This window comes from Oncorhynchus kisutch, linkage group LG22, assembly GCF_002021735.2.
Source record: "Oncorhynchus kisutch isolate 150728-3 linkage group LG22, Okis_V2, whole genome shotgun sequence".
Lineage (NCBI taxonomy): Eukaryota > Metazoa > Chordata > Actinopteri > Salmoniformes > Salmonidae > Oncorhynchus > Oncorhynchus kisutch.
The window spans coordinates 19,139,283-19,154,033 of NC_034195.2; the positions used below are offsets into that span (position 1 = coordinate 19,139,283).

The 14,751-nt window shown below is 44.3% G+C and overlaps 1 protein-coding gene across 1 annotated transcript in view; it reads right to left on the bottom strand.

Annotated features, from left to right (window-relative positions):
* tmem117 (transmembrane protein 117) overlaps nt 1–14,751 on the bottom strand; it is a 65,983-nt gene that overhangs the window by 18,293 nt on the left and 32,939 nt on the right. Inside the window, exons 4-5 of the mRNA XM_020456762.2 lie at nt 5,602–5,701; nt 4,354–4,451 (exon numbers count right to left, since the gene is read on the bottom strand). Of these exons, the coding sequence (XP_020312351.1) occupies nt 4,354–4,451; nt 5,602–5,701 (198 nt within the window). The remainder of the gene's footprint in view (nt 1–4,353; nt 4,452–5,601; nt 5,702–14,751) is intronic.

Genomic DNA, 14,751 nt, shown 5'->3' on the forward strand with positions numbered 1-14,751 from the left:
GACAGTACCCCCCCCCCCCCCCCCCCCCCACCGAAGGTGCAGACTCTGGCCGCAAAACCTGAACCTATAGGGGAGGGTCTGGGTGGGCGTCTGTCCGCGGTGGCGGCTCTGGTGCGGGACGTGGACCCCACTCCACCATAGTCTTGGCCCACTTAAGCGGCGCCCTTGGCGCGGCGACCCTCGCCGCCGACCTCGGACTGGGGACCCCTGCAGTGGGCCCCGAATGGACGGGAGATTCCGGCAGCTCCGGAGTGAAGGGCGGCTCTGGCAGCTCCAGAGTGAAGGGCGGCTCCTGACTGACGGGCGGCTCTGGCAGCTCCTGACTGACGGGCGGCTCTGGCAGCTCCTGACTGACGGGCGGCTCTGGCAGCTCCTGACTGATGCGTGCGTGGTGCCGACACTGGTGGCACTGGGCTGGGGACACACACCTCAGGGTGAGTGTGGGGAGGAGGCACAGGATACATTGGGCCATGGAGGCGCACTGGAGGTCTCGAGCGCAGAGCTGGCCCCACCCGTTCTGGCTGGATGCCAGCTTCCCCCCCGGCAAATGCGGGACGCTGGCACCGAGCATACCGGCCTGTGAATACTCAGCCTCGGTACCATGTGCATCACCCCATAGCACGGGGACTGACCAGTCCCATGCTCGCCACGGTAAGCCACGGTCTGCTTCCTGACTCTGCTACACTCCCCCAAATTATTTTTGGGGGGCTGCCTCTCAGGCTTCCTTGCCAGCCGTGTTCCCACATACCGCTGGTTCCTTTCTCCAGCTGCCTCTGCTCTCCTAGCTGCCTACACCTGTTCCCATGGAACGTCCTCCCATGTCCAGGAGTCCACCTTACCATGCTTGCTCCGTTGGTGGTGGGAAGTTCTGTCACGGCTGGCTGAAGGACTGGACCATGGTGCAGCATGGTAAGCGTACATTTTCTCTTTATTCAAAAATGACGCCGACAAAACGAAGAACAAAAACCAAACCGTGAAGCTTTGGGCTATGTGCCCTGAACAAAGTCAAAGTTAACTTCTCACAAAACAGGTGGGGGAAAAGGGTACCTAGGTATGGTTCTCAATCAGAGACAACAATAGACAGCTGTCCCTGATTGAGAACCATACCAGGCCAAGACATAGAAATATAACATAGAAAAAAGAACATAGACTACCCACCCCAACTCACGCCCTGACCAACCTAACACAAAGACATAAAAAGAAACTAAGGTCAGAACGTGACAATAAAGAAATGTACAGATGATACATTTGTGACATCAATATATATTTATTTATTATTAAATACAGTAATATGAAATCTATATGTAAAACATTTACATTACACTTACATTACATTTGAGTCATTTAGCAGAGGCTCATATCCAGAGTGAATTACAGTTAGCGCCTTCATCTTAAGTAGGTGAGAGAACCACATATCACAGTGAAATATACAGGATACATGCATTCCATTCCAGCTAAACAATGGATATACTGTATAGCGTTTTGCAAAAAAAAATTAAATCATACACATCTTGTCACGCCCTGGCCATAGAGAGTATTTTATTCTCTATTTTGGTTAGGGCAAGGTGTGACTAGGGTGGGCATTCTAGTTTCTTTATTTCTATATTTTCTATTTCTTAGTTTTTTTCTTTGTGTTTGTGGTTCCCAATCAGAGGCAGCTGTCTATCGTTGTCTCTGAGTGGGAACCATACATAGGTAGCCTTTTCCCCACCTGTGTTTTGTGGGTAGTTGTTTTCTGTATAGTTTATTTGCCTTACAGAACTGTTTGTTTTTTCACTTTGCTATTTTGTTTGAGTGTTTTGATAAATAAGCCTAGTGGTTAGAGCATTGGACTAGTAACCGAAAGGTTGCAAGTTCAAATCCCCGAGCTGACAAGGTACAAAATCTGTCGTTCTGCCCTTGAACAGGCAGTTAACCCACTGTTCCTAGGCCGTCATTGAAAATAAGAATTTGTTCTTAACTGACTTGCCTAGTTAAATAAAGGTAAAATAAAAAATAAAAAAATAAAATGAACACTTACCGCGCTGCGCTTTGGTCCGATCCTCATTCTGACGAGAGATGTTACACATCTAAAATCTATTAATTAAAAATCACTCCGACAATACCACACTGTTTCAACAGTGTGGATGTTTTTACATAACATAAGCTCAAATATCCCTGTCCCTGAAATTACCCTAGTGTCCTCTAGCCTGTTCAATAACCACTAGAGCATTTGGGGCATAGAAAAGGGCATCAAGCTGTAATGTTTGACTGGCAGTAACGAACAACATTCATGTTGACCTGGTGGAGTGACCGTGTGATATACAGTTGAAGTCGGAAGTTTACATACACCTTAGCCAAATACATTTAAACTCAGTTTTTCACAATTCATGTCATTGAATCCTAGTAAAAACTCCCTATCTTAGGTCAGTTAGCATCACCACTTTATTTTAAGAATGTGAAATGTCAGAATAATAGAATTATTTATTTCAGCTTTTATTATTTTATCACATTCCCAGTGGGTCAGAAGTTTACATACACTCAATTGGTATTTGGTAATATTGCCTTTAAATTGTTTAACTTGGGTCAAACGTTTCGGGTAGCCTTCCACGAGCTTCCCACAATCAGTTGGGTGAATTTGGCCCATTCCTCCTGACAGAGCTGGTGTAACTGAGTCAGGTTTGTAGGCCTCCTTGCTTGCACAAGCTTTTCTATAAGATTGAAGTCAGGGCTTTGTGATGGCCACTCCAATACCTTGACTTTGTTGTCCTTAAGCCATTTTGACACAACTGTGGAAGTGTTTGGGGTCATTGTTCATTTGGAAGACCCATTTGCAACCAAGCTTTAACTTCTTGACTGATGTGTTGAGATGTTGCTTCAATATATCCACATAATTTTCCTTCCTCATGATGCCATCTATTTCGTGAAGAGAACCAGTACCTCCTGCAGTAAAGCACCCCCACAACATGATGCTGCCACCCCCGTGCTTCACGGTTGGGATGGTGTTCTTTGGCTTGCAAGCCTCCCCCTTTTTCCTCCAAACATAACGATGGTCATTATGGCCAAACAGTTCTATTTTTGTTTCATCAGACCAGAGGACATTTCTCCAAAAAGTATGATCTTTGTCCCCATGTGCAGTTGCAAACCGTAATTTTTTTTTATGGTGGTTTTGGAGCAGTGGCTTCTTCCTTGCTGAGCGGCCTTACAGATTATGTCGATATGGGACTCGTTTTACTGTGGATATAGATCCTTTTGTACCTGTTTCCTCCAGCATCTTCACAAGGTCCTTTGCTGTTGTTCTGGGATTGATTTGCACTTTTCACACCAAAGTAAGTTAATCTCTAGGGGACAGAATGCGTCTCCTTCCTGAGCGATATGATGGCTACGTGGTCCCATGGTGTTTAGACTTGCGTACTATTGTTTGTACAGATTAACGTGATACAGTGAGTTATAAGTGAAACAATCTGTCTGTAAATAATTGTTGGAAACATTTCTTGTGTTATGCACAAAGTAGACTTTCCAAAACTATAGTTTGTTATCAATACATTTTTGGAGTGGTTGAAAAACAAGTTATAATGATTCCAACCTAAGTGTATGTAAACTTCCGACTTCAACTGTATCTAGGCCATTGATCGCTCCCTTGTGATGAGCATTATTGGATACAGTGTAACAGCTTGATCGGGTCATATCCCTTGCTCTGGCTCAGTGAGGTGTGTGTGTGTGTGTGTGTGTGTGTGTGTGTGTGTGTGTGTGTGTGTGTGTGTGTGTGTGTGTGTGTGTGTGTGTGTGTGTGTGTGTGTGTGTGTGTGTGTGTGTGTAAAGGCAGGGGTATAGCTGGCCCTGTGACCTTGTTATGTCCATTGATTTCCTCTGCCTGTTTTTCTAATTAAAGGTGCTGACACTGAGCGGAGGAAGATAAACAGCCCTATTGACTGTGTGTAAACCCTAGAGGTTAAGAGCACCCACACACACATGAACCCTAGCACCCACACACACATGAACCCTAGCACCCACACACACATGAACCCTAACACCCACACACACATGAACCCTAGCACCCACACACACATGAACCCTAGCACCCACACACACATGAACCCTAGCACCCACACACACACATGAACCCTAGCTCCCACATGAACCCTAGCACCCACACACACACACATGAACCCTAGCACCCACATGAACCCTAGCACCCACACACACACAAACCCTAGCACCCACACACACATGAACCCTAGCACCCACATACACACACACACAAACCCTAGCACCCACACACACAAACCCTAGCACCCACACACACACACATACACACACTGCTTGTGCTCAGAAGCAGCATATTGTATGCATTAGACTGGAGACAGAGCCTACCAGAAGAGGATTATCCTGTGATTGCCTTGTTTCCAGAACCTTCTGGCAGCTTTGCCCCAGTCTGGGTAGTGCTGGTCCTGGAGCATCATGTCAGTGACCTGGGAAAGACCCATAAACGAACATGCTGTGGGTTGCCAGTACAGCATTAAGACTAAACTCAAACTGAGATGGCATTTTCAGTAATCCTGAATTTTTGGATTGATCTCTGAATAAAGCTCAAATATTAAAATCACAGAATTCTGACACTCGTAGACAAGGAATGGAATGAGATTGTGTTACAGTGTCAAAATAGATGGTTCGAATTTGCCCTTCTGCATATGGAACGCTGCAATGGAATGGGCAATTATCAATTCAAATGGCATTGTTTATATTCCTATTCCATACAGTCAATCATTACAAGTAAATCTAAGTTATTTTCTTTGATCAAAGACAATTTACATTTTAGAGGATTGTATGCACAACTACGCAAATCCAGACTTTCGGAAAAGGTACTTCATTGAGGCGAGGGTACATTTTGAATAGGCCACATCTCCTTCTATCAGATAAACTGGAGAAGGATTTGGTTGAGAAAAATCAGGTAAATCTTTCTGGCATGAGCAGTGTTGCAAAAACAGCCATTTCCTGCTCACTCATCTAGCGATGACACATTCTGAAATATCTGTTCTGTCGAGGAGAAGGAGACACAGAGGTCGTCTTGAAAGTGCCTCGTTGAATTAATCGAATGTAAAAACCCAGAGAGTAATGTCTGGATTCAGCAGTTTGCCTAGCCCGTCCTTGCTCTAACTCCCTCTTCCCCTTCTATATCCCCCCCGCTCTTCCCTCCCCCCCTCTCTCCCTCTACCCCTCTCCTCCATATCTCCTCCCTCTCTCCGCAGTGTGTACAGTGGAATACTAATGGAAACTCTGAGGAAGCTTGTCAAGTTTTCTCCCCGTGGGTGTTGTGTCAAACTCCTTTCTCTTCCTCCACAGGCAGTCCTATCCCAGATCCCAGTGGAGCTCCATCCCCTCTTTATGTTGACAAATGAACAGGGATGGGCTGGTGTTGAGACACCCCTCACTGTCTCTCCTCTGCTCGACTCTACTCTACTCCTCGCTGTGCCCGCTATGTCTCTCTGTGTTTCCTGTGACCTCGCACTCTCTCTGTTCTGTTCCTGGTGCTAAGGGTATAAAAGACACATTCCACTATCTTTGTACTTATATTCTACTTGCTGTTAATCAGTGTTGGGCTACTACAGATTGTTCTCTCACCATCCACGCAGTCACAAAGTCCCCCATCCACGTCCCCACTGCTGCAATCTTCATGAAGCTCTCGTTCCTGATACCCATGTACTCTGTCACCATGTGAGGCCTAGAAAGAGAGAGATATATATAGAGGGGGGGGAGATAGAGACAGGGGCAGAGAGGTAAAGGAGAAGAAAAGAGAGCGGTAGAGGAGGGAGAGAGGAAATGGAGGAGAGTCAACAGAAAATAGGAGAAACAGAAAATGGGCACTGTGGCTGCTAAGTGTCATGATGCTAACTGTCAGATCCCATCCATATCAAGCTGGCCCTGTGAAAACAGTGTGGCAGGCAGCTCTACCTTCAAGGGGCCCTCAGGGTTGTAAACAATTTACACTGAACTGCTGTGAAATTTATTCAGCAATACCATTCATTTGGCCCTAATCTACCTCCCTAATTTTTATGATTTTTCTTTCCATTTAGTAAATTCGTACCAGTGTCTATGTGAATTTAAATCAGCATTATCCAAAAGCATGAGACGGACACCCTTACTTGGCGACCGGCACCATCCCTGATACACAGGGCGCGGAGGAAGCCATTTAAGGTATACGGTTAGTCTTTGGTGCAGGGAAAAGATGGCATGCATTTGCTAGAGTCCTAGTTATCCATCCTATATCTCCTCTTGTAGGTAAAGACGGGATGGGAGGCTTTTGTTCAGGGACTTCAGTCATCTTCCACTGGGAGAAACTGGGTCACAAACCTTGTCTATGCAACCATCTACCCGCTGCTCCTGAAAGAGGAGAAGAAAAGGGGGATGAGGGAGGGAGGGAGGGTGTTTGATCTCCTGGCAGCGTCTTAGAGGCGGTGGATCAGATGAGCCCCCCCCCCCCCCCCCCCCCCCCCCCCCCCCCACCCCCCCACACAGGTCACTGCCTCATGAATAGAATAGATGGGCTGGCATGAATATGGCTCTGTAGGTTTTCCAACGGGTCGTAGTCAATAGCTCCAATCACCCTTGTTTGGCTCCGTGGCTGGCTTCCAACCTGCCACGTAGTACCCATTAAATATTTCTTAGGCTATGTGGACAGAGGCATCTGGAAAATGACAACCACACCTGTTTTATTTTCCTGTGCATTTATTTCACATGTTATCAGTGTTTACAGTGACTGTACATAGACATTGGTTTTGTGAATGAAAATACAACGGGCCACACTTAACCAACTCTCAAACCGGTATAGGATTATCCCATTATATCCTATTAGGCAGAGCTTAGGCAATTTTAAATGAAAGCTAATAGGCATTCCTTTCCAAGTAATCATAATTGTTCCTCCCTTTTCTCACCCATTCACTCACAATTCCCCTTATTAACAAAGCATAATAAAGACCAGAAAATGGACCTGGGGCAGAACTGCCATTATTAGCTATGGAAAAACCACTAAACCCAAATGGCACTTGTTTTCTTCTGCTGTTTTCTTGTTCTTTGAAGTCATGAAAACGAGCTGGTTTTGAAAAATACGGTTAGGCAGCGGTATAAAATATGATAGGCTGTCTTCCTAGCCATGACTTTGTCACACTTTTCATACTGCGTATGCTCTGTGTAGCTTGGGCGGGTGTCTTCCGAAGTTTAATGAGATGACAAGAGTGAAAATGCTACTGTCCTGTTTTAAGTGTCTCCTGTAAATCTATTACAAACCACTGACCCCAAATAGCACCTGTTTTCTTGGCCCTGTATAGATCATCTCTGTCTCTGTAGTCATGAGCACAGGCAGTTTGTTAAAAAAAATAAAAAATTAAGCAGATGTATTAAGGGTATAAAATAAATCATATGGCATCAATAATCTATTCATTAGGCCTCTGTGACAGGGCTTCATTAATGGAAATGTGAGGGGCATGGGTGACTTATCACCTTGCTTTGCCTGGGGAAAAAAAAAACTTGATTCGAATGGGAATTTATACCTGGATTAAGTTAGTTAGATGCTCAGCAGCTTGTCCCCGGTCCAGTTGCCTAGGAGATCCCACAGGGAGTTGTTTACCTGCCGCAAAATTATAATCGATTGACCTGGAAACGCTGTCTAGCCCCAGCTTAGCCTTAAAGGGCCATTGCAGATGTTTTTATCTCAATATCAAATCATTTCCCGGAAACAATTAACTACCTTACTATGTTTTCAATTAAAATAGCCAAAAAGAAACAAAAATGGCTTCTTAGCAAGAAGCAATTTCTCAAGCAAGAATTTTAGGACTGTCTGGGAGGGCTCCGAGTGGGGAGGGGAAAACGGAAAATTGGCTGTTAGGCTATTGGCAGAGAGGTTTGTAACTCTCTTTCTTATTGGTCTAATAACTAGTTTACCACATGGTGATGTCACCAGGCAGGCCAACTCTCCATCCCACCAAAACAGGCTGAAATTTCAGGCAGTCTTTTCAAACTGCTCTTACACTAAAAAAGCATTGTCAGCATTTTCACAGTATTACTCCAACCTGATAGTGTGGAAATATATATATTCAGTATTCAAAGTATTCACACCCATTGACTTTTTCCAAATTTTGTTGTGTCCCATCCTGAATTTAAAATGGATGAAATTTAGATAATCATTTTGAGAGAAAACACTCCACCTCTCTCCACCTCCTCCTCCGTTATCTAATTGGTCAGACCTTGCACCTCTTCTGCCAGGCAGCAATGCTTTAAATTTGTTCTTTGGTAAGCAGAAGAGCACGCAGGAAGAGTTTTGGGAATCTTCTCTCAGCGTGATTAAAGGCAGCACTTTCTGACTTATTCATGCTCGCTGAAAATGTGATGGCCTGCAAGACAGATTACCTAATGAGAGGGTTCACGGCAGAGGTAGAATATCAGTACACTAGCTGCCGTAGCCCCCCCCCCCCCCCCCCCCCCCCCTTCCCTGACACAAATGTAAATATTGTACTATACATTTGTTGAGTGCCTGTAATTATTCTATTCTTTTAAGCTGAATGTTTTCTTTTTATTATAGTTGTCACATTCGAGGGGGAACCTGCAAGTAAGCATTTCATTGTACTGTATACGCCGTAAACTTGAATTGACTAGACTTGACTGATCAGATCCGAAATGGCTCCCTCCTGGTAGAGCATCAGTACTGTAGCTACCATGAATAATCAGATCCAAAATGGCTCCACGTGAAACATCAGCACAGTAGTTCCGTGAATAATCTGATCCAAAATGGCTTCTATGGCTCAAAGCAGTGCACCAGTTACGTCTCAATCTACCCTTTCTATCGAATGCAATTGGGTTTCTAAGACATCACTGTGATAGCTTGTACTCCACTGAGTCATCAAATATCGCCTGGCATTTCCTCTCTCTTCCCCGCTCCTTCTATCCACCAGTTTCCCAGCTTGGTTCTTCTGCTTGTGTTCTAAATCTCATGGCTAGTGACCCTTTAGGAAGCTGGCAGGTGTGTAGCCTCTGAAAGCCTTGGGGGTGTCTAGCCTTCTCCAGTACACAGATATGGCATTGAATCCCATGTCATCCACATTGAGATGTTTTCTTGTGTCCTCTGTGTGTACAGTACATAAGAGCACACAGTACACATCGTTGGGGTCTGGAGAATGGTAAACCTAATAGTTAACAGAAGAACATAAAGCTGTCATGTATGGCCTCTCCTATCACTAAATCAAAAGAATCCATCACCCTCTTTTTTTTAGTCAGAGCGACATGAGCCCACATATTAAACTTCCTCCAGATAGAGTTATCTAGTCTCTTATCCCTGCACTGGCTCATACAGTGGGAGTGAATTACCAGCAGGCACTTTGCAGGCCACCACCAGTATCTGTCCACTGTATCAGTTTTCCATTACACTAGTCCTAAATCAAGTCTGCTAGTCCCAGAAGCAATGCATCCACTTGACTTGGCCTTTACATGGTTAGAAGTGGTAAAACACACACACACACACACACACACGCATACACACAAAATCAACTGTGAAAGATTTGATGAAAAATGATTGCTTGTCGATGCATTAAAATGTTTCAAATGTTGATAAAAAAGTTTCAAGTTGTTTGATGTCCCTCAAGGGAATATTGGTTCTGTGTGTGGAATTTAGACATTTTAGTGAAAGTTTTTTTTAAATAATATTTTAGGCAAAATTGTCAAAGAATTTATGGCACAGTCCTTGCAAAACTGCACAGACACAAACTGACACTGTGTTAGGCTTTTCCCATTTGCAATTCCCAATGGACGTCCTGACACAGTTGTCAAGGTTACTGCGTTGTTCTGTTGACAGTAGCTGTCTGTATGTCTCTGAATGAGGATGACCTGTTAGAAGCCAACTCCCAGTGAGGCCCATCCCTCTGTCCCAGATAACAGCAGGAGAAGCTGAGCTGATAATGCTGAGGTAATGCCAGAACTGTCTGTCTCTGTGGTAGAATCTGTAACCTCTTTCAAATCAAATCAAATTTTATTTGTCACACGCGCCGAATACACCAGGTGTAGAACTTACCGTGAAATGCTTACTTACAAGCCCTTAACCAACAATGCAGTTTTAAGACAAATAGGAGTTAAGAAAATGTTTTACTAAATAAACTAAAGTAAAAAACAAAGAAAAGAGCAACAATAAAATAACAGTAGTGAGGCTTTATACAGGAGGTGCCGGTACAGAGTCAATGTGCGGGGGCACAGGTTTGTCCAGGTAATTGAGGCAATATGTACATGTAGGCAGGGGTAAAGTAGGTAGCGGTTAGAGCGTTGGGCCAGTAACCGAAAGGTCAAAACCCCGAGCTGACCAGGTAAAAATCTGTCGTTCTGAACAAGGCAGTTAACCCACTGTTCCTGGGCCGTCATTGTAAATAAGAATTTGCTCTTAACTGACTTGCTAGTTAAATATATATATATATATATATATATATACCCTCAGCTAAAATAATAAACACTAGACAATACTACACCTGTGCTACTACAAACAAAATCTGTTTTATAGGTGTATGTGAGAAAGAGAGAAAGAGAGTAATAGTGAGAGTTTGTGTGTTTTATTTACCACAACAACATGAGCAGCAGTTCATGGTGCACACTTAGCATCGAGGTCTCGCCACCCCCTGGTCATGGTCATGTTTGCACGGTCACGCCGCCAGTACTCCGGGAATCTCTCCCATCTCTCTCAGTGCGATCAACAGGAGGGAACATAAATAACATTACATGCCATTTATTCTGCCTTTTAAATAAGACTCTGGCATTACGCCCGCTCAGCTAGACAGACAGACAGACAGACAGACAGACAGACAGACAGACAGACAGGGACTTGCACAGAGGAACACAGAATGATGGTGGTGAACAGAGACAAGCCTCTTATGTGTCGCTATAACCCTGCTCAGTCAAGTGGGTGGCTGCAGTCATCTGCCTCTAGTCCCTTCATCCCCCTCCCCCTCCCTCTAAAGGGTGAGGAGAAAAAGAGCCACCCCCTCCTTCCGTCCCATGCAGTGGTGTCGCCTGGCTCCAGCAGGGTCCCCGCTCATCCACATTAGGCATGATTAATGTGAGAGGAGCCACACACTGGGCTGTCTTAATCCAATAACACTGCCTAATTAGAGCCTGCTCTCTGCCGGTAATGGTGGCGTAAGATGTCAGAATGGGATTGGGCGGCGTGACCGAGCGCCGGTGAAGGGCATCAAACTCCCTGGGCGGTCACACTCCTGTGCTTTCATGCAAACAGCTCCCTAATCTGAAAGTTACATTAAAAAAGGTAACGCTTCATTTCAAGGGGTCGTTATTACAGTGCAATTACATATGTTAATTATTCAATACAACTGTATTGTGTTTAATTGTAATCATTCATAGTTACACTGTAACAACATGTAACTGGTGGTAACTGCAGTCCGTAATTATAGGGGTGTAACAACGACTGCTTGCTACAAGAAGTTCAAAAGTCTCCGACAGCATCCCAACGCACCATATTTCAGCCTGCACAAACCACGTGATCGGTTTTAGCCAATTGAAAACCAACCACCTCATTGACACAACTCTGCAGAAACACATCCCATGTGATGGATGAGCCTATCTAGACACGAGCAAATTGTGAAGGTGTTTGGTGCAAGTCAAATAAGGTCATTCTGGTTAGTCTACAGCCCTTTAGCGACTCAAAACATAGTTTTTTTTATTGTACTCGTTATGGATTTATGAAACAAGGCAGCTAAGTACGATATAACGTTATATATTTTGTATAGGTAAAGATGGATGGAGACAAAAGCAGGTACGCTTACTGGATTCCCTACAGAGGAGGCCGCTGACAGCTCTGATAAGGTCAGGCTCATAGCAGATCAGGATGTTGAGGAAGAGGACCATGAAGGCATTTGTTGATTTGCAGAGGCCTAATATACACTGAGTGTACAAAACATTAGAAACCTTCCTAATATTGAGTTGCACAGCCTCAAACGTTGTGGCATGGCCTCTAACAAGGTGTCGAAAGAGTTCCACAGGGATGCTGGCCCATGTTGACTTCAATCTTTCCCACAGTTGTGTCAAGTTGGCTGGATGTCCTTTGGGTGCTTGACCATTCTTGATACACACAGGAAACTGTTGAGCGTGAAAAACTCAACCACTTTGCAGTTCTTGTCACAAACTGGTGACACAAACCTTCTAACATACCCTGTTCAAAAGCACTTAAATCTTATGACTTGCCCATTCACCCTCTGAATGGCACACATACACAATCCATGTCTCAATTGTCTCATGGTTTAAAAATCTCCTCCCCTTCATCTACACTGATTGAAGTGGATTTAAGTGACATCAAAAGGGATCATAGCTTTCAGCTGGTCAGTCTGTGTCATGGAAAGAGCAGGTGTTCTAATGTTTGGTAGGTCTATGTTTTTGTTTTTGTTTTTATTCTCTCTCTCTCTCTCTCTCTCTCTCTCTCTCTCTCTCTCTCTCTCTCTCTCTCTCTCTCTCTCTCTCTCTCTCTCTCTCTCTCTCTCTCTCTCTCTCTCTCTCTCTCTCTCTCTCTCTCTCTCTCTCTCTCTCTCTCTCTCTCTCTCTCTCTCTCTCTCTCTCTCTCTCTCTCTCTCTCTCTCTCTCTCTCCCTCTCTCTCCCTCTCTCTCCCTCTCCCTCCCTCCCTCCCTCCCTCAAAAACATGATGCAAATATTAAAGATTACAACCTAGTTAGGAATTCTCATGCGTGACAGGAGTCACGGTTGTGGGTTTCAATACGATTGGGTCTTGATAGGAAAATAGCCTAGGCTCTAAGACAGGAGAAGATATAATTGACCCTCATGCCTCTCCTTAATGTCTGTGAATTGTGCATAGGCCTATCAAATTTGTGACTGTCTGAAGAGTCACAATGACAGTTCAGAGGCACATATTATTTTATAAGCTATAGGCCTACTGTAGGGTGTCCTGTAGGGTATTTATTACAGTTTTTCTAAATTGCTAAAACACTCAAACCCATTGGCTGTACAAAGTTCTCAGTTGCCTGGACTCATTTAGCTAATTATGCAGTCTGTTGTCAATACCTTAAACAATTTCGATTAAAAATGTACTTCTCCCTGAGAATTGTATGTTTTGAACAATGTGTTTTCTAGTTTTCGGCGTATTGTTTACTGACTGCTTGAGAGTGTATATCATTTTGATCACTTTGTTTATGATTTGAGAGCAGTGTTTGATTTTGAACACAGGTAAAACTGTTTTGAGGCAAATGTTTCATTTTGCAAGAGGAGTCAGAGGTTATGTAAATAGTGCTTGAAGATGAGGTTTTGTTAATGTGTTCAGGAAATGGAGCAAGGTTTCAGAAAATGTGTTTTAGCAATTGAGAAAAACTGTAACTGCAATCTGGTCATGTGTGCAGTCCGGCAGTGTCAATTATGCGTGCGCTTTGTGTGAACTAAATACGCTACGCTTCCATTCGACAACCTGTTTGGATAATGTGCTATTGAATTTTCTGCTAATCTTATGGTGCACATGTTGTGTAGGGTCTGCATTAGTGCCGACATTGGAAGAAGATGTTGTAATTTCCCGGCTCTTGTTATTACATTTTTTCGGGAAATGTGAAGTGTTCCCACGACAGTTCCGGGATCCTGGTTACCCATGTTAATCCCTAGTCTGGACAGCTCTAAATCCTGATCCTGGTTACCCATGTTAATCCCTAGTCTGGACAGCTCTAAATCCTGATCCTGGTTACCCATGTTAATCCCTAGTCTGGACAGCTCTAAATCCTGATCCTGGTTACCCATGTTAATCCCTAGTCTGGACAGCTCTAAATCCTGATCCTGGTTACCCATGTTAATCCCTAGTCTGGACAGCTCTAAATCCTGATCCTGGTTACCCATGTTAATCCCTAGTCTGGACAGCTCTAAATCCTGATGGACACATTTAACATCGAGGTAAAGACATGTCGCTCTCATCATTTAGCATCTTTTTTATTACTCGATTTGAATAAGTAACAATAGGTCATTTCGAGTGAATATATTCCTGCCGTTGAATCAAACTCAGTGCAGTCTGAAAGGTCCAAGAAATGAAAGCATCTCAATGAGCTTGGGGTCAGGGACAGCACACAGTGACAGGTCAGAGAGATAGCAGGAGACAGACACACCTCCCCCACAGCCACACACACAGACTTCTTCAGATGGGTGTGAGATGGGAACAATATGTGGTATGTGGGGGCAGACCAGCCGAGCAACGTCTCCCACAGCGCTCCATCGCGGTTGGCTGCAGAGCGCAAGGCATCATGGTGTGTTTTCTCAAAGACATAATTATTCTGAGGTAGACCAATGCCAGCAGATAGACTTAACACAGTCTTGGCAATAACTGTGCCTTGTCCTCTCTGAACAAAAAAGAAAAGGGAAAATAGCATTCATTCCCACCCAGAGGCTTCCTATCCTAAACACCACAGAGGGATGTTATAGTACTTCTCTTTTATGCTTTGCCTCAGTAAAATTACAACGACCTCCTATTGAGTGAAGGAATGGGAAAGATGGATGCAGAAAAGATTTGGACATGGATCAAAAGACTTAAGTTTTACTGCACCATCCTTCCTCCTCCTTCTCTCCTTCCCTCCCCTCTCGGATAATTGCTGCATTGGCTCCATTCAGAGCCTCGAGCCCATCTCATCTGAGGTGCATCCTGGTCCTGCCTGGCAGAGTGTGAAAACACTGCTCTTACAGGTCCGTCTTCAACAGAGATGTAAACACTAATCGTCTCTGGCAGAGCCCTGGCCTTCAGAAGACACAGA